General features: G+C 38.2%; 1 protein-coding gene across 1 annotated transcript in view; it reads left to right on the plus strand.

The window, feature by feature from the left end:
- Positions 1 to 21,288, plus strand: part of LOC107588685 (zinc finger FYVE domain-containing protein 26) — a 29,599-nt gene extending 8,311 nt beyond the window's left edge. Inside the window, exons 10-40 of the mRNA XM_016276895.1 lie at positions 577 to 768; positions 1,969 to 2,562; positions 3,125 to 3,295; positions 3,373 to 3,524; positions 3,796 to 4,039; positions 4,685 to 4,948; positions 5,021 to 5,131; positions 5,218 to 5,388; positions 6,278 to 6,514; positions 6,614 to 6,719; positions 6,797 to 7,632; positions 8,726 to 8,922; positions 9,270 to 9,374; positions 9,933 to 9,940; positions 10,010 to 10,026; positions 10,179 to 10,271; positions 10,389 to 10,558; positions 10,702 to 10,835; positions 12,738 to 12,766; positions 12,924 to 13,057; positions 13,181 to 13,401; positions 14,058 to 14,205; positions 14,430 to 14,639; positions 14,725 to 14,940; positions 15,746 to 15,943; positions 16,018 to 16,214; positions 16,460 to 16,619; positions 17,917 to 17,976; positions 18,065 to 18,247; positions 19,931 to 19,981; positions 20,076 to 21,288. Coding sequence (XP_016132381.1) covers positions 577 to 768; positions 1,969 to 2,562; positions 3,125 to 3,295; positions 3,373 to 3,524; positions 3,796 to 4,039; positions 4,685 to 4,948; positions 5,021 to 5,131; positions 5,218 to 5,388; positions 6,278 to 6,514; positions 6,614 to 6,719; positions 6,797 to 7,632; positions 8,726 to 8,922; positions 9,270 to 9,374; positions 9,933 to 9,940; positions 10,010 to 10,026; positions 10,179 to 10,271; positions 10,389 to 10,558; positions 10,702 to 10,835; positions 12,738 to 12,766; positions 12,924 to 13,057; positions 13,181 to 13,401; positions 14,058 to 14,205; positions 14,430 to 14,639; positions 14,725 to 14,940; positions 15,746 to 15,943; positions 16,018 to 16,214; positions 16,460 to 16,619; positions 17,917 to 17,976; positions 18,065 to 18,247; positions 19,931 to 19,981; positions 20,076 to 20,264 — 5,798 coding nt within the window. The 3' untranslated portion in view covers positions 20,265 to 21,288. The remainder of the gene's footprint in view (positions 1 to 576; positions 769 to 1,968; positions 2,563 to 3,124; positions 3,296 to 3,372; positions 3,525 to 3,795; positions 4,040 to 4,684; positions 4,949 to 5,020; positions 5,132 to 5,217; positions 5,389 to 6,277; positions 6,515 to 6,613; positions 6,720 to 6,796; positions 7,633 to 8,725; positions 8,923 to 9,269; positions 9,375 to 9,932; positions 9,941 to 10,009; positions 10,027 to 10,178; positions 10,272 to 10,388; positions 10,559 to 10,701; positions 10,836 to 12,737; positions 12,767 to 12,923; positions 13,058 to 13,180; positions 13,402 to 14,057; positions 14,206 to 14,429; positions 14,640 to 14,724; positions 14,941 to 15,745; positions 15,944 to 16,017; positions 16,215 to 16,459; positions 16,620 to 17,916; positions 17,977 to 18,064; positions 18,248 to 19,930; positions 19,982 to 20,075) is intronic.
- The last annotated feature ends 2,021 nt before the right edge of the window (positions 21,289 to 23,309 follow it).

The following is a 23,309-nucleotide window of genomic DNA, read 5'->3' on the forward strand; positions in this document are numbered from 1 at the left end:
CTAAAAAACTTATTGCAAGGTTACAGTATGTTCAAAACTCAGCAGCAAGAGTTCTCACCTCCACCAGGCGTTCTGCTCACATTACTCCTCTACTGCATGATCTTCACTGGCTACCTGTGGCATCACGTATTCACTTTAAGATATTACTTCTAACGTTTAAGGCATTAAATGGTCTTGCGCCTCCATATCTGTCTGACCTACTGTACTCCTATTCTCCTGCCCGGTCTCTCGGATCATCTGAGCTTGGTCTTTTGTCCATTCCTCGTTTTCGGCTGTCCACTGTAGGTGGTAGGTCATTTAGTGTTAATGGTCCGAAATTATGGAATTCACTACCCCTTACACTTCGTAATATACCATCTTTGTCTACATTCAAGACTCAGCTAAAAACGTATCTTTTTAATATGTATTTTGGATAATGTGGCTATATGTGGCCTTATGTGTTTGTATTGTGTATATGGGTGTGCAAATGTTTTGTTTAGCACTATGTAAAGTGACCTTGAGCTATGGAAAGGCACTATATAAATAAAACTACTACTACTTCTTCAGAAACATGAAATCTTTGTTCTACGTTTGTAGGAGATCCTTCATTAGTGGACTCACCCAGCAGCTCTGTCCAGCGGAATATTACTCTGTTTCGAAGCTTCTGTGCCATGAAGTATGCTCTTTACGCCATCTGTGTGAATGCACACACGCACACCGGCTGCCTGGACTGTGAGCCACTGCATCAGCAGCAGACAGAGGAGGGCCAAGGGGAGGAGCCAACCGAAGGTGACAGTGCTGCTGATCTTGATAATAAACCAGTTAAAAACTTTTTGAGTGAATTTAACATTAGCTTTTCATTTAAATGTCACAATAAGCGAGCAAAAATATAATCATTCCTTTTTGTATTTGTATTGTATTCGTTTTTTTTTTTACTTTTTTTTTTTAATACAGTAACAAAAACGTACCATGGAGTTATGTTTTTTTTATGGTTTTGATAATTTTCTAAATGCCATAGTGATGCCATGAATTTGGTAATTACCATGGTATGGAGTGGTGGCCAAAATGATTAGAACCAGCTAAAAATGGTTTTAAGTCAGTTATTTCTATCTTTTGCTGTAGTGTGTCAGTAGGAAATATCAGTTTACATTTCCATTTTGCATTAATTGTAATAATCCAGTGAGGTTTTTGTTTGCACAAGGAGTCTGACAACAGCCAGTGTTCCACACAGAGATCTGATCTCATCATCATCCAGTCTGTCTGGAATGACATGAAGAAACAGAACAAACTGAGACAGACTCAATCCAGAGAAATAACGGCAACTTCTCCAAGATACTTCAAGAGACCTACCTGCAAAGCTACAGTACTGTTAAAAGGTTTAGGCACTTGTGTAAAATGCTGTAAAATTAGGATGCTGTCAAAAATAAAGTCATAAATAGATTTTCTTTATCAATTAACTTATTAACTTAACTATTAACTAAATTAAATCAACATTTGGTGTGACCATCCTTTGCATTTAATGCAGCTTTTGCCCTAGGTGCACTTGTGCATAGTTTTTCAGGTAGCTTTGCTGGTAGGTTTATTGGAGCATCTTGGAGACATTGCCACAGTTCTTCTTGATTAGTCTGTCTCAGTTTGTTCTGTTTCTTCATGTCATTCCAGACAGACTGGATGATGATGAGATCAGATCTCTGTGTGGAGCACTCGCTGTTGTCAGACTCCTTGTGCAAAACAATTATTACAATTAATGGCAAAATGAATGCTTGAAAATGTAAACTGATATTTCCTACTGACACGCTACAGCAAAAGATAGAAATAACCGACTTAAAACCATTTTTAGCTGGTGAAAATACTAGTGTTCTAATAATTTTGGCCATCACTGTAGAATGGTAACCCTTTATACAAGGGAAAGTGTTCCTGTACATGTGTATGGCAAAGTTTAAATAAATATGATAACATAATTTACCTTTCATTCTTTACTCTTCCCAGGATGCTCTGATCTATTCCAGCACTACCTATCAGAATGTCAGCTGTACCTGGAAGCTGTTCCAGCATTATTCCGTTTGGAACTCTTGGAGAACATTTTCTCCCTCCTTTTCCTTTCTGACTCTGACTTCAGCCCACAATCAGATCAGATCAGTACGGGCACAGAAATTCAAACAGACACAAACACAGAGAAAATGAAACCAAACAGTGCTAAAAGTATAAGCACAGCTGAGAGTGTCTTAAGTGCAGAAAAGGAAGGTGGAATGATGGAGGAATTGAAAGAAGAGATCCAAAGTAGAGATTCTGATCAGATGAACCCTGAGCTGGGCCACCTGACGTCAGGGTGCCGGGGGTTTCTGGTGGATTTGAGTGTAATGGAGGGGATTCTGCGGCTGGTGAAGGAGGGCTTGGAGGGTGTGTGTGGGGTCGGGCAGAAGGGCGGCAGGGCGCTTGCGGCCGATGTGGAGTTGGCAGAGAGTCTAGGATGTTCTGTTACAGCGGAAACATTCAGTGCCCGGTTACAGAGATTGTCTAAATACACGGCAGAAGCCCAGTGGAGATTGCAGATTGTTACTAGCAACCATGGCAATGGGAATGGTGAGAAATGTGATGTAGTATTTTGATATTCATGTTGCAAGGGTTTAATACATATACTACCATTCAAAAACAAATATTAATTCAGCAAGGATACATTAAAATTAATCAAAACGGACAGTAAAGATATTTATAATGTTAAAAAAACATTACAAATAAACACCGTTCTTTCTTTTCAGTTCTTTTCTATTGATCAAAGATCCTAAATTAATGACAGCTTCCACAAAAATATTAAGCAGTACAACTCTCAATAGTAATAAATGTTTCTTAAGCACCCAATCAGCATATTACAATGTTTTCTGAAGGATCATGTGACACTGAATACTGCAGTAATGGCTGCTGAAAATTCAGCTTTGCCATTGCAGGAATAAATTACATTCTAAAAGATATTAAAATAGAAAACAGTTATTTTAAATTGTAGTAATAATAATAATATAATTTACAGTATGTTTGATCAAATAAATGCAGCCTTGCTGAGCATCAAAAACAAAAAAATCTTACTAACCCCAAATTTTTGAACAGTAAAACACTGCATTAATGTATGTATGTGTGTGTTTGTTTATAGATGGCTTGTACTTTCCATCTCCACTCCCCAGTCCGGCACTTCCTCTGAAACGCCAGGGCAGTGGCAGCAGCAGTTCAGGTGTTCGGAGGAAGAGAAGAAACCATCGGCACCGCTCTGAACGTCACGCCTCATCTGAACGTCAGAACGGGGAGGTCAGCACCAGCACCTCAGGTCAGTTCACACACCTACTAAAACTTCCTTCCCACATCCTGGCTTAACGCTAATATTGATCATTGCTTGTGCTGCAGATGGCGGGGTGTGTGTTAGGGCTGTGTGCCGTGGGAGTGAAGTGTGTCCATGTGGTGGACCCCATAGCTGGCTGATTCCTGCGATGCTCTCCCCACCTGAGTCTCTCCTCATCGCCTGTATACGCAGAGGCAACTACATAGAGGCCCAGCAGGTGAGATATATCACTTTTTTTTACCATAAAACCCCAGAGATGATGTCATTCTAATGATGATGAAGTCACTGTATGTTGACATATTACTACCCCTTTCTATCATTTAAGGGTACAGACAGCATATTAGCAGGTCTAAAAGGAATCTGGGAAACATTTTTAGCATTTTCTGCACTGATTTATTCTGTGTGGACATCATTAGCCAATGCTGGTCCAGATCTCATCTGTTTGGGCTTCTTTAATGGCATGTGTTTGTGTTGTGTGTGTTTATTAGGTGATTGCGATGTATAGCTTGGAGAACTCTGAGTGTGCGGGTGAACTGGTCTTTATGGACCGGTACCGGGAGGTCCTGACTGAGCTGGCTCAGGTGGAGCAGAAGATAGAGAGCCAGTCACTTTCTTCATCATCCTCGTCTTCAGAGGGTCTGGGCACAGTGGGTGTTGCTCCAGCAGGCAGGACTAGAATGGGCAGCAGCAGCAGATTAACACTTAAAAGCATTGGGAGCGCAGCAGCCGCAGGTATTGCACAAACACATTTATCTAAAGAGTACATGCCATAGACTTGGATTGTTTTTTATATAGCACAATGCAGCCGGAAAACAAAATAAAAAAAATAAAAAAATTTTTTTTGATGATGCTGAGTTCAATTATGTCAATAAAAAGTTTACATTGCATACATTTTCTTTGTTTGTTTGTTTTTTCCTTCACAAAATAAGGATTTTATTTTTTATTTCAGTTAATGTTTGTTTTACTTTATTATGAAATCTTTTTTTAATGGTTTTAATTTTAGTTTTAGTTTTTGTTAACTATAATAACCCTGGATTTGGCATAAAATCATGTCTTCAGAAATACATGTAAAAACCATCTTAGAATTGAACAAATAGTTCTGACCTGGCTCAGAGGAACATCAGAATTGTCTTTGTGGCAAAAATGCTATGAAATGCACATATTTTGTGAGAGAGTGTGATGTGCTTTTTTTGGAATTAGCACCCCAAAATTCATAAGAAAGTATTGGATTTTATTAAACAAATATGATACAGGTTGGTATGATTACCTAAGGCTAACCCATAAAAGAATAAAGTGGGTCACATTTTTGTAAATTACTGAGATATATATATATATATATATATATATAAGACCTACTTGCTGTCTTTCTTTTTTCAGGCATGGCCTTTTATTCTATCTCTGATGTGGCCGAACGTTTACTCAGTACCTCGAGCCGGCCAATACCCTGTCTAGAGGACAATTACTGGCTCTCCCAGCACTCTGCAGACTCCCCAGACCTCGTGCAACCACTGCTGGAAGAGTTGAGCCCTGCAGCTATGGCGGCATTTGACCTCTCCTGCTGTCAGTGCACACTGTGGAAAACTTCAAGGCAGCTGCTCGAGACTGCCGAAAGAAGACTCAGCAGCTTTCTGGAGGCCAGAGGTGAGCCTGCATCAAGCAACTTTATTTGGGCCATCTTTATTGCCGAGTCCTGACTTATTTTGCCTACCGCAGGTATGCGAGTAGATCCAAAGGTTCTTCACACCAGCAGTATTAGAGGCTTCCCTTCAGTACTGCAACAAATCAGCAAGGTCCTTAATAGAACCTCCACCAGCAAAGGAACAAGTAAAACTAAACACACAGTTGCATGCTCACTTATATTTTTGTTTTACTTTACATAGCCTCTTTATTTTAACATATTTCTACTCTAGACTGTAATGGAGAGGAGAATGCTGTCTACAGTCCCTTTGGCTGTAGTGCCCAGGAAGTGCTGCTGTCTTGTCATTCAACATTAACAGAGGAGAGTATCGCCTCCCGTCTAAACCTGAATCAGCGCCTAGAGGTCACACTTCAAACCCTGACCTCTGCCACCAACACCTCAGGTATTAGCAAAGTGAGCTTGGCATTATCTTTGTGCTCATTTCAGCACACACTGGAACTCTTTGGCACAAAACATGATGATGTTAGTCGATTTTTTTTTCTTCTAGATTTGTTCAAATTTGTGCTCACAGTGTTGTAGTTAAGCACCTTACAGTATGTATTCTTGTCTAAAACATTTGTGATAAGTAAATTGTCATTGTTTTTTTATTTTTTATTCTGTGCTCTGTAGTCTACAGACATTTAAGGGGGCCTTATAAATGATAAGGGGACACATTTTTAATCCACTTAAAAATTTGGTTCAGTAGTCTTTTTACGACTGAACCATATATATAAATATAATTCTTTTTTGTTGATTCTCATTGGCTGATTTTAATGGAAGCCCATTTACAAAACCATTATGACATAAAATGTTGAAATTATGAGATAAAAAGTGACAATTTTTACAAAAACGACTAAAAAAGCTGAAATTGTGATAGGAGTTTTGACATAAAAGTTGAAATTGACAAAGTCAAAATTATGAGATAAACAGTCATCACAACATAAAAAGTCAATCATTACAAAAAGTTGAAATTATGAAATAAAAAAATTAATAGTCAAAACTGAGATAAAATGTAGAAATCAGTTATGACATTTCATATTTTATTTTTGATGTCATAATTTCAATTCTTAAAACCTTGTCATAATTATAATTCATTGAGAAAGATGTTATTGCATCTTATATTCATTAAATGGTTTGGATTGATTGGGGAGGGACTTTTTAAATTCTTGGTGCAATAACGCCATATTACATCAAATACAACTCTCATTCTAAGGCTTTTCCATTTTCTGTGGCCTGACCCCTTTAAAATGTAATTTATGTTATTAATTTTGACTTCTTCTATTCCCCTGTAGTAGATGGTCTGACAGGGAGCTCTCTCCTGACGGCGCTGGCTGAACAGGCTGGTCTTAAGCAGTCTGAACTCGATTCCCATCCAGTGCGGACTGCTATGAAACAACTCCTACAGTATCTAGACCAGCTCTGCCCGTTTGAGCCTGACAGCGCCCCTGGCAGGCCAGATTACATACGCAACTTCCTTGATTATGTCAATGTGTTGGCTTCAGTACTGGTGCGCAGTCTATGGTCAGAAGGTAAGACTATACAGTAGACATGCCATTTCAATAATTCTGTTGACTGGAATCTTTAAAGTATTATGAGCTCTGAGTCTGATATTTGTGGTCTGACCTTAGATCAGTCCATGGAAGTGAAACTCGGAAATCCTCTATTACTTTTGCTTCAGTCGCCTACCCAGCTTCTCTCTCTCCTGTTGTTTGACAGACAGGTGTCACCTGACAGGTAAACAAGGATCTGTCTTTCTTAAAGTGCTGCATTTTACAAATGTACATATCAGTCATATATGTCTCTTTTTGCAGGGTTCTGTCTCTCCTGCAGCAGGAGCGGCTGCGTTTTAGTGTGCAACAGGTTGTAGTTCAGCGCTGCTGTGAAACTCTCCCTCTCTGGGATTCTAGGGCTGTGACCTTTTCTCAGGGGCAGCCGAGGATTGCTGGGCTCAACAGTGGGGTGTTCTGCCCAGCCAGCATTGCCTCAATTCTCCAGCAGTATGCTCTGGAGTGCGCCCCTTCCCTTGACATCTCTGACCCTGCCACAACCTCTGACCCCAGTTCTGAGTCTGAGGTCTCTGTGGAGGACATGTCTGCTACATCCACCAGTCTCTCCACTTCTCCGCCCTCACCGTCTTCATGCCCTCCTTCTTCTTTTCTCCTCACTCCATCTGCACTGTCTTTCCTGAAGTCCCGTTCACCCCTTGTCGCCGCCCTGGCTTGCCTCAGTGCCAGTCGGGGTGGCGTGACCCGAGCAACCTCCTCTGGCTGGTCAGGCTATTTTCGCGGATCTGGACGTAAAGAAGTGGTTTTGGATGGAGACCAGATCTCAAAGGAAGGGGAATCCCTGCTTAAAAACTTCCCTATCCTGAGAATGTACCTACGGACCATGGCTGAGCCAGTTCTAGGGGTCTCGTTGGAAGCAGATGAGGGTCTTGGGGCAGCTCTCTGTGGGAAGCCTGTGGTGGGAATGTTGTTTTCTGGCTTGCAGAGCAATGTGGGACAAGCAATTGCTGCTGAGGCTTTTCAGCAAGCCCTAAATATGGGTGATCTGAACAGAGCCCTAGACCTCCTAGAGCTGTATGCACAACCCTGCAGTCAGGAGGGGGCACTCCGGGACAAACTGCTGGCATGCACTGCCCTGCAAGGTAAGATTTACCTGGGTGACACAGTGTCTGGTACAGTTTTTACTCTTGGATTTACCAGAATTACCATCAAAAGTGCCATAAAGTGACAAAAGATGCATATCTTGGAGTCAAAAAAAAAATAAGTAAAAAATTACATATCTTGGATGCGTTACATTTTAGGGCAAAAAATGCCCCCTTAATCTGTATTCTATTCTGTTACGATATGGACGTGGCACTTCAAGGAGTGGGGTTTAAGCAAACTAAAAGATTAGAGAATAAATTTCACCCAAGCAAATTTCTATTTCATGCTGACTTTTAATGTGTAGCTACTATGAAGTGTTCTTGATTGGGAAAAAAATTTACTCTTCTCAAACTTGAAACAGTAATTATTCATTTAGTGTTACAATAGACAGTAAAGAGATGTATAATTTCAAATATGCCCTAGCTTCTTGGATTTACCAGAATTACCATCAAAAGTGCCATAAAGTGACAAAAGATGCATATCTTGGAGTCCAAAAAAAAAAAAGTAAAAAATTACATATCTTGGATGCGTTACATTTTAGGGCAAAAAATGCCCCCTTAATCTGTATTCTATTCTGTTACGATATGGATGTGGCACTTCAAGGAGTGGGGTTTAAGCAAACTAAAAGATTAGAGAATAAATTTCACCCAAGCAAATTTCTATTTCATGCTGACTTTTAATGTGTAGCTACTATGAAGTGTTCTTGATTGGGAAAAAAATGTACTCTTCTCAAACTTGAAACAGTAATTATTCATTTAGTGTTACAATAGACAGTAAAGAGATGTATAATTTCAAATATGCCCTAGCCAGTTATTTAAAACAGGGTTATATTGGTATCGTGTATTATTTACAGCATCTTTTGTATTTGTTGTCAGACAGAGAATTAATTTTAATCAATTGATTTCATTTATTCAGTTGAAGTATTTGACAGCATGTTGTGTAAATAAATAAAAAAATCCTTAAGTACAAAATAAATAAATTTTGGGGGGAGTTGTCCCATAAATAATCATAATTAAAAAGTTCAGACAGTCCTTGACAAGACCATAAAGAAGGATATTTTACAGATATCTTTGTGTATGTCTCTTTGTAAAGAATGCAGCAGTGCGGAGCAGTTGTTTCGTGTAAGGGACTGGGAGCTGCGTGGACGTGTGGTTCTGCAGGGTTTGGACCGCTGGCCTTTACAAGAGTGTTTAGAGCTGCTGCAATTCTGTCTCAGTGACCAGGACACCCAGGATCCACTCCGAGAGCAGCTTCAGCAGAGGAAACATGAGCTGGACATGTACCAGCAGGTCAGTCTGACACAGCAATGCTCTACTTATTTACTGTATCAGTGTTAGACTGGCAAAAGGAATTCTGTTTTGCTATGTGCTTGTATTTTTACTCATGTATTACTGTGCTCCCATAATTTAAAGAGTATCTTTATGTTAAGACACTTTAATGTGCATAAACATGCCAGTAAGTATTAACAGAAAAAAACTGCAATACCATGTCATCTTCTGTCTGTTTTTTATAAGCTATAGACAGAGGCTGAAATTACTGTTCTGTTTTTAGATTACAAGCCGTGCCAGTTTTTGCACATATAAACTGTAATGTCCATATTGCAGAAGTTGGCTGGTGACATAATTTTGTCATTTAGATGCTGAGTTTGCAGCCACCATTGCCATGGGAGGCGTGGCAGGAGTTGAGGGAGGAGTCTACAAAGAATCCTGAATCTGTATTCAGTCTAATGCTGGAGGCCAAGGTAAGTCTATGGAAAGATTTGAAAAACAATCACTGGATAGTACAACTGACTTTTGTGTAAACCTACTGTAAATGGCAGTGGAAACGTGGCTATCTCCTATGATGATTGAATAAATTGAATGATGTATTGATGCTGCATTACTGTGACTGAAATGTCCAGTTGGTGCTGAATTATTTTGTTGTATTGACTTGACTGTGCCAGTAATATAGGAACAATTAGCACTTTTCACCATTCTGTTTCTGCAGCTGTTCACATCAGACCAAAATGCTTTCTAGAGCATGAAACAGAGAAGATTAGACATCACCAGAGTGAATTTGAGGAGCGTTAAAGCAGCTCTGTGTGAAATAGAGAGGGATGACAGGTTTTGGTAATCTGTAATGCTGTCCTGTCAGATTTGCTGTATATGCTTTCTAGCATATAAAACAGAGAAGGTTAGACATCACCAGAGTGAATTTGGGTAGCATTAAAGCCATTTTGTGTGAAATAGAGAGAGGTAATAGATTTCGGTAGTCTGTTAACTGTCTTGTCAGATTTGATGACCCTGCTGTATATCTGCAGCTGTTCATGTCAGACCAAAATGTGTACGAAACAGGAGTTGAAACATCACCAGAATGAATTTGGAGAACGTTAAACAGAGAGTGGTCACGTTCTGGTGAGTTGGAACGGTGGATCAGTCTTTTAGCTGAATTGTTAGTTGAAAACAAACATTCCTGTCAATGTTAGTGTTATTAGAGGTTTGAAATCATTACATTGCAATTCTTCTTTCCACTAATCTATTTCTCTTCCTCTCTCTTTCTGTCTCAGACTCTGTCATTAGTCTGCAAGATGCATTTCTGCAGTGTCCAGCCCAGGAGAGCGGCCCCTCTTCTCCAAGCCACACCCCTCCTCCATCAGCAGGTATAAGCCACACCTCTTTCACTGACCATGCTTTTTTTCCTTAGCCACACTCTATTTAGCATGCAACCCTGAAGGTAAAAAGACCTTATAAGTCATGTTTGCACACACTTTCTTCAGGCAGCACACCCATGCATACACCCTCCAGTGAGAGACGCCCCAGTGGGAAGAGGATCTGGCAGCTGGCCACACCTTTCACCCCTCCAGAAAAAACCCCTGACCGCAAGGACTGGATCCCAGACCACAAACAGCACATCTGTATGGTCTGCCAGAGGGAGAGATTCACCATGGTGAGAGAGGCAGAGTGTATGAGTGAAATGGGCTGTGAATAAGCTAATGTGATGGGATGTGCTCCTGCTGTGATTTCCTGCTCTGCTCTCTATTAGGCCTCTCTTTAAGAATGAGTCTTAACGTAAATCTTCTCCTGTGTCAGTTTAACAGACGGCACCACTGCAGACGCTGTGGCAGGCTGGTGTGTCATTCCTGCTCCTGCAGGAAGATGGTTGTAGAGGGCTCTGAAGAGCCTGTCAGAGTCTGTGACCAGTGCTACAACTTCTTCCACATGGAGTAAGACACATGCACAAACACCTTTTAAAAGCACACTTCATAAGTGCACAAGTGGTCATATGGTTTTTGTGTCATTGAACTTGTTGTTAATATGGTTGGTAACTAAGAACCGATTGTACAAGAGTACTATGATTCCCAGATGAATGACCCTTATGAGCGGATTTGTTTTAGTGAATCAAACACATACAGCTTAAAATGTACTTATGTTATGAAACTTAAATCAGTTTAGTTCCTGTACCTGCTGTTTGATTTTAAAGTACTGAACAGCAGCTAATTTTGTCAGAGTATATCAAATGGAACATGGTTCCACATATTTTGTTCATTTGATATTGCTGTATAATAGTTGATTAAGGTGAATTATTGGATTGTATTTGTGCCACATTTGAACAAACTGAAAAGCCATTGTATTGTCTGTGTAAACAATAATTGTTTTATAATGTTTATTATTATCTAAATCATCTCATGATTACATTTTTTTTCTCCTTTTACAAAAAAAGTTTGGGGTCAGCAAGATTTAAGAAATTAATAGTTTTATTCAGCAAGGATGCATTAAATTGATGCATTAAGTTGTTCATCAAATAATCTTGAAAAAAGAATCAGTTTCCACAAAAATATTAAACTGTAGTTTTTAAAAATTGACAATAATAAGAAATGTTTTCTGAGCAGCAGATCAGCATATTAGAATAATTTCTGAAGGATCATGTGACACTGAAGACATAATGACTGCTGAAAATTCAGCTTTGCCATCACAATAATACATTTCATTTGAAAATATATTAAAATAGAAAACAGTTATTTTAAATTGTAATCATATTTCCTAATTATCTCATTATTACATTTTTTTTTTCTCCTTTTACAAAAAAGTTTGGGGTCAGCAAGATTTAAGAAATTAATAGTTTTATTCAGCAAGGATGCATTAAATTGATGCATTAAGTTGTTCATCAAATAATCTTGAAAAAAGAATCAGTTTCCACAAAAATATTAAACTGTAGTTTTTAAAAATTGACAATAATAAGAAATGTTTTCTGAGCAGCAGATCAGCATATTAGAATAATTTCTGAAGGATCATGTGACACTGAAGACATAATGACTGCTGAAAATTCAGCTTTGCCATCACAATAATACATTTCATTTGAAAATATATTAAAATAGAAAACAGTTATTTTAAATTGTAATCATATTTCCTAATATTATTATTATTATTATTTATTATTTTTTTGCTGTATTTATGATCAAATGAACCCCAGGAAAAACAGTAATATTGTGAAATATTTTTACAATTTAAATGAACCGTTTTCTGTTTTAATATATTTTAAAATATTTTTTTTTCCCGTGATAGTAAAGCTGAATTTTCAGCAGCCATTACTCCAGTCTTCAGTGTCACATGATCCTTTAGAAATCATTTTAATATGCTGATTTGTCACTTGAGATATTTCTTATTATTAAAATGTTTTCTGAGCAGCAGATCAGCATATTAGAATAATTTCTGAAGGATCATGTGACACTGAAGACATAATGACTGCTGAAAATTCAGCTTTGCCATCACAATAATACATTTCATTTGAAAATATATTAAAATAGAAAACAGTTATTTTAAATTGTAATCATATTTCCTAATATTATTATTATTATTTATTATTATTTTTTTGCTGTATTTATGATCAAATGAAAGCAGTCTTGGTGAACATAAGAGACTTACTGGCCCCAAACTTTTGAACATTTCTTTTAGTGAAAATTACTGTTTCTTTGTATTTCTGTGTATTTCTTTTAGTGAAAAGTACTAAAAGAACCATTAAGGAACCAGAACCATTAAGAGAAATCAGAATAGGATCTAGTTTGATGCTTCTCACCCTAATCTACGATTGTTATGTGCCTTGATTTCTCATGTTGTGTTTATTGCAGCTCAGATGAGGAGCCTGAACAGGGGGAAGGTAAACTTGTCTCTGTTTGGTTCGTCTCACACACAAGCTATTTTTCATTATCATCTCATGAGGTCTACAAATCTCTTTGTTTTGGTTGTATGGCAAAATATTGATGCCTTTACTCAGATGATGATTACAAGATTGTAAACTAAACTTTTCTCAGTAGTTGGCAGCCCTGCATCCGTTGATGGAGTCCTAAATGGGGTTCTCAGTCTGCCTGAGGTTCCACGAAAGCAGTACCGCCTGAGTCCAAACCCAGCAGAGAACCAGCAGCTGAAGAGCGAGTTCTACTATGAGCAGGTGTGATTTTCTACTCGCAATGGAGCTGAAGGATTGCTTGTTTGACAGTGATTGGTTTAAATGTGATATATTTTATATTGTCTCATTCATATTTCCTGAAGTTTTTCTCTCTTTATGTTAAAGGCACCCAGCGCATCCCTGTGTGTCGCTATACTGACGCTACACAGTGATCACGCAGCCTGCGGGCAACAGCTGATTGGCCACTGCCGCTCACTCTCCCGCAAACTGACCAATCCTGAGGTGGATGCACGTCTGCTGACAGATGTGATGCGTCAGCTGCTGTTCAGTGCCAAACTCATGTTTGTAAACGCTGAATGCACCCATGAGCCTGCACTCTGTGACAGGTGAGAAACGCATACCTTTACATGTGTAATCTGAATGTAGTATCTTTTTTCTTTGTTTTAATTTAAAAAGCATAAACTGTGAGTGAGAGCAGAATTAAATTGATTCTGTTGTTCCAAAGTCTCTTATGTTTACACATGCTGTATTTATTTGGTCAAAAAAAAACCCCAGGAAAAACAGTAATATTGTGAAATATTTTTACAATTTAAATGAACCGTTTTCTGTTTTAATATATTTTAAAATATTTTTTTTTCCCGTGATAGTAAAGCTGAATTTTCAGCAGCCATTACTCCAGTCTTCAGTGTCACATGATCCTTTAGAAATCATTTTAATATGCTGATTTGTCACTTGAGATATTTCTTATTATTATCCATGTAAAAAAATTGTGTTGCTTGCTTAATATTTTTGTGCAAACCACAATACTTTTTTTCAGGATACTTTAATGAATAGAACATTTAAATGAACAACATATTTGAAATTATAGAAATGGTTTGTAACATTAGAAATGTATTTTAATGTTTTGATCAGTTTAATGTGTCCTTACTGAATAAAAGTATACATTATTATTTTTAGAAAATCTTACTGACACCAAACTTTTGAAAAACAATGTATCTATCTTTCACTTGTTTTTAATTAGTTCTTCTCTCTCCATCCACAGTTACATCAGTAAGGTGGATGTGTTGAAGATCCTAGTCAGTGCAAACTACAAATACATTCCATCTCTGGACGATATTCAGGAAATGACTGCAGTGACACGTCTGCGCAACCAGCTGCTAGAGGCAGAGCACTACCAGCTAGCTGTGGAGGTGAGATTTAAAGTAAAGGTTCAATCAAAGATGACTTTAATGTCATCATTTACTCACATTCATGATTTTCTTGCTTCTGTTGAGCACAAAAGGAGATTTTATGCAGAGTGTACATGATGCTCTTTTTTATACAATAAAAGAGAATGTGGTTTCTAAATCTAGTGACCTGTCATGATTTTGGGTTCAGCTATTTTTTGCAATCAGTTTTTGTTTATAATGCTCAGGTATCGACTAAGAGTGGACTAGACCCTAACGGAGTTTGGCAGGCATGGGGTATGGCGTCTTTGAAGGCTGGAAATCTGAGTGGGGCCAGGGAGAAGTTTGCCCGCTGTCTGAAAGTGCCAGTAGATCGGAACCAGCTAAACCATGGAGTGAGACTTCTGCAGGAGATCATTCAGCACCTGGAGTCCACAGTCAAACCCACTCTGAGCACGGTAATGATAAACCCAGACCCAGAAGACACAGACTTTCCTTACAGGGAAAGTCACACTCATTGTCTGTTTTTTTTTTTTTATGTAGACTGTGGATGAGGACATCCTGGCCTCCTTGCGTGAGCTGGAGGAGGCTCTCTCTGATTCTGCTCCTCTAGATGGAGCAGAGGGCAGAGTTCAGCGGTGCAGCTATTATCAGGAGTGTCTGTTTTACCTGCTCACTTACGGCACACACCTAAGCCTCATCAGCTTTTACCTGCGGCACGACTGCCTGAGAGACGCACTCACCCACATACAGAACAAGGTTCTGCAAAGTTACAGAGCTCTTTAAATCTCATTTTTATTATTAGAACTACACTACTGTTTGAAAGAAAGAAATGTAGATTTTTTTAACTATCAAAAGTGATAGTAAAGACATTTTATAAATGCCTGTTTCAAATAAATGCTGTTGTTTGAACTTTCTATTCTTCAGTAAATACTGAAAAAATCCACAAAAATATTAAGGAGCACGACTGTTTTTAGCATTGATAATACATCAGCATATTAGAATGAATTCTGAAGTGTCTTTAAGACTAAAAATGGGATTAATGGCTTCTGAAGATTCAGCTTTGCCATCACTGGAATAAATAGCATTTTAAAATATATTAAAATAGAACATTTGAAATTAGTAATTATTAATAATATTTCACAATATTGCTGATTTTACTGTATTTTTGATAAAATAAATGCAGCCTTGGCGAACATAATAAGAGACTTCTTTCAAAACACTAAAATTATAAATAAGTTTATGAACTGCTTTGTATATTTGATCTTATTTATTTATTTATTTTTTTAGAGGTATGTTATATAAAACATACGAGGAACTTGTATGTTTATATTTATAAAGTTTCTGTCTCTTTTTTTTTCTCTGTCTGTTTCTAGGAGTGTTCGGAGGATGTGTTCCTGGAGGGCATCTTTCAGCCCTGTCTTGAACGTGGACGGCTGGGGGCTTTGCAGGGTCTGATTTTTTATTTTTTTTTTAGAGGTATGTTATATAAAACATACGAGGAACTTGTATGTTTATATTTATAAAGTTTCTGTCTCTTTTTTTTTTCTCTGTCTGTTTCTAGGAGTGTTCGGAGGATGTGTTCCTGGAGGGCATCTTTCAGCCCTGTCTTGAACGTGGACGGCTGGGGGCTTTGCAGGGTCTGTTAGAAACTCTGGACCCCACACTAGAGACCTGGGGCCGTTACCTTCTTTCAGCCTGTCAGTTACTCCAGCGCAGGGGACACTACCATTCTCTGTACCAACTCCAGCAGTTCATGATGGTGCTTAAAACACACATGCACATATTTTCCCTTTTTCTATAGCATGCTGCTATAATTTTCTCCCCTCTTTGTAGGATCACATTCGTGCCGCTATGACCTGTATCCGCTTCTTTTCTCACGGTGCTCAGTCATATCTGCAGCTGGGAGAACAGCAGCGCTGGCTGATCCGAGCCAAAGAGCACCTGAGAACTTACCTGCAGGAACAACAGAGCCGCAGGAAATCACACAGCTCCTCTTTCAGGAAGAAAATGAGCTCCACTGATGTCTCCAGGTTTTAAAAAGTTAAAATTTTTTAGTCAAATTGATTTTAGAATTATATTTATTGGGGAGAAACAGCCAGATGCAAACTGTATGCCAACTTGCAGTTCATATAATTTACTACTATTTGCATTATGTATAATAACATACACTGAATTGAACTATGATATAGTCAGTACTGATAAGAGTTTCCATTACGTTCCTCAGTATTTTGGCTTTGGGCAATTTTAATGTGGTAATTGAACATAAATGTTGCAGACACATGCACACAATTGAGCTGCAGCTGGAGGTGACACGCTTCTTACACCGCTGTGACAGCTCACCATCCAGGACAGCTGTAAGCCCCGCCCTCACAGGGAACAGTGCCCCACCCACTCTGTTTGGAAACAGCCCCATGAAGGTGGATGTGGCCTGCAAGGTGAGCCAAGAAAACATGCTCTTCTGTATAAACACAACCTAGTCCTTTTGCTGCATCCCCTTCCATATCTCTGTTTCTAAAGGTGTGGATGGATTTCTGTTAAAAGGACCGGATTTCACCTGTGAACAATAGTAATCGTAACCACACCTTAATTTTGTAGGTTGCATTGGAGACAGTTCTTGACGTCTTGCATTTATAGAATAGAATGTATTATAGTGAGGGGAGAGTGGACATGCTGCATATCTATAAAAAAAAATGTAAGAAATATTTCGATAAATTCGAATAAATTATTTTCCAATCCTAAATTTATGACATTACATTTCTGCTCTTTTCTGGTCTGTGTTATGTGTGTATATTATGTTTGTAAGTGTTTAACTGTAAGTATTTCCCTGAATGGATTTCACACTGATTACGTGAGCTAATTATTTTGAATTCCGCAAGACTTAAGTGTGTACGAGTAATGCATATTGTGGGAAAAAGAGATATGTATGGATATGGTTTACAGCATTAACCTTACAAAATACTGAAATAGAAGCAGTTTTATAAACATAAAAATAATCCTATTTCATAACATTCAAACTGCACATTATGCTTAAAGTGCTGTACTCTAAGACTGCAATTATACTACATGCATGGCCTAATGCAGATTTGATTTTTTCAGTGTACTAATATAATAAAGTAATATAAGATTATAAACCAGATTTGAAAGTGGCCCAGATCAGATGCTTTTGCTGTTTACATGCATGCAACAAGATCTGGTCTGTGCCAAATATGTGCACTACCATTCAAAGGTTTGACAAAGGGGGACTTCTTTGAAAGAAGTTTCTTGTGTATTGGATTGAAAATCCAGAAAAAACAGTAATATTGTGAAGTAATGTTATTACAATGTAAAATAACTTTTTGATTTGAATATATTTTCAAATGTAATTTATTCCTGTGATGGCAAAATTTTCAGCAGCCATTACTTCAGTCTTCAGTGTCACATGATACTTAAGAAATCATTGCAATATGCTAATTTGGTGCTCAAGAAACATGTAATATGATTATCAATGTTGAAAAAGGTTGCTTAGTATTTTGCGATATCTTTTGTAACATAATATAAATGTCTTTACTGTCACTTTTGATCAATTTAAAGCATGAATTCTATATATATATATATTTTTTTTAAATCTTACTGAGCCCAAATTTTTAAATGGTAGTGTCAAAAAAACAGGTTGACTGTGCATTGTGGCATAAATCTAACAGAGACTAAAGATGAAATCTTTAACAAACACTGTAACCTCTGCATATTGCATAGGTGATGCTGGGAGGCAAGAACATCGAGGAAGGTTTTGGCATTGCATATCGAGTAATACAGGTAAGCACTTACGACACAGTGGTTACAGACTGAATCTTTGTCTTGTTCACATCTGACTCTGATTCTCTTGATCTTTAATGTGATGCAGGACTTCCAGCTGGAGGCACTGGCGGTGTACATACGGGTCGGACAGCGCCTTGTCCGGCAGCGTCAGTACTCATCTGTGCGGCAGCTCCTGAAGTGTGTAGGGGAGTCTGGGACAGCCTCTAAACATGACTGTGACGCTATTGTGCTCAGCTGTGTCTCAATAGCTGATAAGAGTCCAGCTGATGTGAGTTCCCAACCTAACAATATTTGTGGATCTGCATTGCTGCATTTGTATTATATATATATATGTGTGTGTGTGTGTGTGTGTGTGCGCGCGCATTGAAAAAAATAAGAATATCAGGGAAAAGTTCTTTATTTTTGTAATTTAATTTTGAAAAGCAAACTTTCTTATTCTAGATTCATTGCAAACAAACTATATTTCAAGAGTTTTTTTTGTTGTAACTGGTTACGACTTACAGCTTAGGAAAATGTAAAATTCAGTATCTCAAAAAATTAGAATATTCCATTTTGAGCTTGATTAGTTTGATTAATTTTGAGTAAATACTGGGTATCTCCTGGGCTAGTTTAGAACATGTAACCACAATTATGGGGAAGACTACTGATTGACAGTTGTCCAGAAGACAATAATCGACACCCTCCACAAGGAGGGTAAGCCACAGAAGGTCATCGCTGAAAGGGCTGGCTGTTCACAGAGTGCTGTATCGAAATATATTCATAAAAAGTTGACGGAAGGAAAAAGTGCACAAGCAACAGGGATGACTGCAGCCTTGGGAAGGTTGTCAGGAAAGGCCGATTCAAGAACTAGAGAGAGCTTCACAAGGAATGGACTGAAGCCGGAGTCAACGCATCAAGACCCACCACACACAGACGTCTTCAGGAAATGGGCTACAGCCATGTCACATTCCTAGAACCAAGCCACTCCTGAAGCAGAAACAACATAAGAAGCATCTCACCTGGGCTAAGGAGAAAAATAACTGGACTGTTGCTCAGTGGTCCACCACAGTCCTCTTTTCAGATTAAAGTAAATTTTGCATTTCATTTGGAAATCAAGGTCCCAGAGTCTGGAGGAAAAGTGGAGAGGCACAGAATCCAAGCTGCTTAAAGTCCAGTGTGAAGTTTCCACAGTCTGTGATGATTTGGGGTGCCATGTCATCGGCTGGTGTTGGTCCAGGTCCACTGTGTCCAAGGTCCAAGTCCAAAATCAATGTAGCCGTCTACAAGGAGATTTTAGAGTACTTCATGCTTCCTTCTGCTGACAAGCTTTATGGAGAGGCTGATTTCATTTTGCAAAAAGAATAGCACCTGCCCACAGTGCCAAAACTACTTCTAAGTGGGTTGCGGACCATGATATTACTGTTCTTGATTGGCCAGCTAACTCGCCTGACCTGAACCCCAGAGAATATATGGGGTATTGTCAAGAGGCCGCTATCAAAGCAACCTTGGCTTCAATAATGCCTCAGCAGTGCCACAGGCTGATCGCCTCCATGCCACGCCGCATTGAAGCAGTAATTCGTGCAGAAGCAGCCCCAACCTAGTATTGAGTATGTAGTTAAACCTACTTCGGAGATCTTTAATATTTGTGTTTTATAAATCTTTTTTTGATTGATCTTTGAGAAAATATTAAAATTTTTTGAGATACTGAATTTTTAGTTTTCCTAAGCTGCAAGTCGTAACCATCAGAATTAAAACAAAACAAACAAAAAAACTCATGAAATATTTCCGTTTGAGTGCAAATGAATCTAGAATATAATACAGTTTGCTTTTTTTAAATGAAATTACAAAAAATAAAGAACTTTTCCATGATATTCAAATTTTTTTAGATGCACCTGTATCTCTCTCTCTCTATATATAGTATATATTATATAATGTGTATATTTCTGAAAATTTTTGTTTTTCTTTTGTTTAGGCTAAAGAACTAGAGGGCCTGATTCTAGAATCTAAGAGTCCAGAAAACAAGGTGTGGTTTCTCTCTTTCTCAGTCCTTTTTTTTTTTTCTCACACACTTTCTTGCTCTCATTCACATGCTTTTCTTTCTCTCTCTCTCTCTGTAGATAAAGGCATATCTTCAGTGCAGTAAGCTGCGGGCAGCGTATCTCCAGGCTGTGAAGCTTGAGCTTGTGAAGGCGGCTCCATTTGTACAGGATGTGATGCGGGCCGCTGAGAGCTCAGGTGACTCTGTCATGCACGATATCTGCCGCCAGTGGCTCTCGGAGCATCAGGAACGATCGTCACGGCAATAACTGATAACCACTACCAGTTTCTATTGTGAACTCTAATTCCTGTTGGTCACTGAGATATTCTGCTCTGCTTTGATTGGCTGGAGTGAAATAATATGCCAGGAAATGAATCACAATTGTGCCAATTTTGTTACATCATGTCTATTCACAATCTAGCTCATTATGGGACCAGTCCAACTACCAAACCTCATCCAATGAAATTAGAAAAAGGCCTCTCGATCTACAAGTCCCCATCAGAAAGAAAACTGCTTAACATCACAAAACATTTGACAATTATGACAACATTCACATCTGTGTTTTTTAGTATTTGACTGAGCTTATTCTCTTACCTCAGGAAAAGGGATTTTTCTTCTAATCACTGTGACTAAATCTCATCCTGATGGAACAAGGCCATATGGTAGTGAAGTTATCTGGAGTCTGCCATTTAAATGAATTCTTATCTGAGTTCATGGCAAGTTTGCAATGGTGTCACTATAAATTTAGTGTCACATCAGACCTCAAAAAAAAAAAAAAGGTAGTTTATTTTGGTCCTCAGTGAGAGATAGCAATCAGATGTGGTTGAACTACAAAATGTATTGTTAAAAGGGAAGGTGTGATTTACAGGCATTATGATGAGGGAGCGCTGAGAACAAATATACGCAGTGTTTTAGATACTGCGAAACTCTAAACTAACAGTTACAATTGTAAAGTAAGGGATTCTGGGTATAACGTCGCAATTTTCGAAATATACTGTATCAGTGAAATGTTGCTTACGTGTTTGTCTATAACACAGATTACCCTACAATTAATGCCCTGAAATTATGTGCACGGTTTATGAATGTGTGTGTGAAAGAGGCTGTGTGTATATATTTACAGTATGTTAATCAGATTAAACTGTCTCTGACCCTCCTGTAATGTTTCATAATGTGAACTCTGTGAATGTGTATACATTTTATGGTGTAAAGTTAATCACAGTTTAAAAAGGGAGGTGGTTTACTGCTTTTTTAGGGATATGTTAAAGGGATATTTCACACACAAATTTAAATTGTCATGTCATTTACTTATCTTCATATTATTCCAAACCTGTATGACTTTAATCTTATTTTATGTTCCACAGACGAAAGTAAGTCATACAGGTGTGTAACGACATGAGGTTGAGTAAATTATGACAATTCAAATTTTTAGGTGGACAATTCCTTTAAGGAACTACGTCTGTTTACAAGGCCTATGCATGTACTAGAATCAATAAGACTGTTAGAGCAATGTTGCCAAAGAAATGGATATACTTGTGTCTGAATCCAATTACAAACAAATGTCTCCTGAAGGGTGATATTAAAGTTATTACATTATAATTAAAAGTTATTAAAGTATAATTATATATACAAAATCATATAAAAATCTATACAAAACAATACTTCAGTCTAACAATGAATTAATTATAAATTTTTTATTTTGAGTACATTTTAAAAATAATTTTTAATAATGAACTTACTTGATCTATCAGTTGTCTGTTATTTGCAACATGTCCTTGTGTATTTGTATTTTAGCAGAAAGGAAAATACAAAAATTATACTTTTTTTACTTTATATATTTAAACATCTCTGGTCATGAATGTACCACAGTAGTTAAAAGCACATCTGTATAAAAGACTTCAAATATGCAGCTTTGTGTGACAATACTGAGATGGGAGTTAAAGCAGCATTCAACATACAAACAGAATAAAACAGTGAATTTCAAATTCTTCACAGATCTGTTCTAGAGTCAAAGAAACTCATACTTGCATGTCACAAGGTCATGATAGAAGAAAACTGGCAGAAAGAACAAGGTGGGTTGTGCTAGCATGGATTGGAGAAAATGTACACAATTGTATTAAAGGGGTCATATGATGTTGCTAAAAAGAACATTATTTTGTGTATTTGGTGTAATGAAATGTGTTTATCCGGTTTAAGGTTCAAAAAACACATTTTCCACATACTGTACATTAATGTTTCTCCTCTATGCCCCGCCTTTCTGAAATGCGTCAATTTTTACAAAGCTCGGTCTGAAAAGCGAGGTGTGCTCTGATTGGCCAGCTATCCAGTGCGTTGTGATTGGTTGAATACCTCAAGCACGTGACGGAAATGTTACGCCCCTACCATACTGTGATGGCCTGTCCAGCCGGAGTGAAGAGACAAACATTAAAACCCATTATAAACTAGGCATTTGTTGCATCCAGTGGGGACATAATTGCGGATTATAATGACTTATACTGTCTTTTTACACATTGCATTGCGCCACGTAAACATAAAACCATGCCTGTATTTGTGATCGGAGAAATGACAAACAACAAGCGCTACTTTACACTGCCCAAAACTCGCGTTTGAATCGTTAGTGGTAAATTCTTTAACTATAAAAAACGTACTTACAGTCTGTGAGTCAGAACAGCCGGCATTGTAGTCTACTCTCCCAGCATCAGGAAACAGTCCTCCATAAAATGTGCTGCACACATCTGAATATTTGGGTTGAACTGTTCTGGAACAGCTTAACCACTGATTTCTAGTCGTGTCCTCTTTTGGAAGACCAAACAAAGTAGTTTTGCTTTCACAACGAAACACAGAGTCACACACTGACGCCTAGAGTGAGCGGCAGCCGGCGGGCTTGCGGCAACCACATGTGACGACCCCGGGCTGGACTCCGCTTCGTCCACGGTGAAAGCCAATTCGGAGATCCACAGCACGAAGTTGATGTATTTCCTCAGCGACCAGCACGGATCAGCTCTAGGCATGACGAAGCAGATATCGTCCTCTTTTGGAAGACCAAACAAAGTAGTTTTGCTTTCACAACGAAACACACAGCGTCTTCACGACATGGCGGCAGCAACAATACTACAGCGAGAATAAAAGTTACGCCTTCTTTCTTTGCGTGAACATTTGGGCGGCGTTATGCAAATCTTCCCACATTGTGACGTAGATATGTGGGGGCGTGTTAGAACGAGCCGTTTTAGGTAGGCGTGGTTGACTTAACTTTTATAAAGAATATCTCTTTAGATTTGAGACTTTAGTCTTTGCAACTTTACAGATCTTTATGCAC

Source organism: Sinocyclocheilus grahami, unplaced genomic scaffold (genome assembly GCF_001515645.1).
Source record: "Sinocyclocheilus grahami isolate Dianchi unplaced genomic scaffold, SAMN03320097.WGS_v1.1 scaffold106.1, whole genome shotgun sequence".
Lineage (NCBI taxonomy): Eukaryota > Metazoa > Chordata > Actinopteri > Cypriniformes > Cyprinidae > Sinocyclocheilus > Sinocyclocheilus grahami.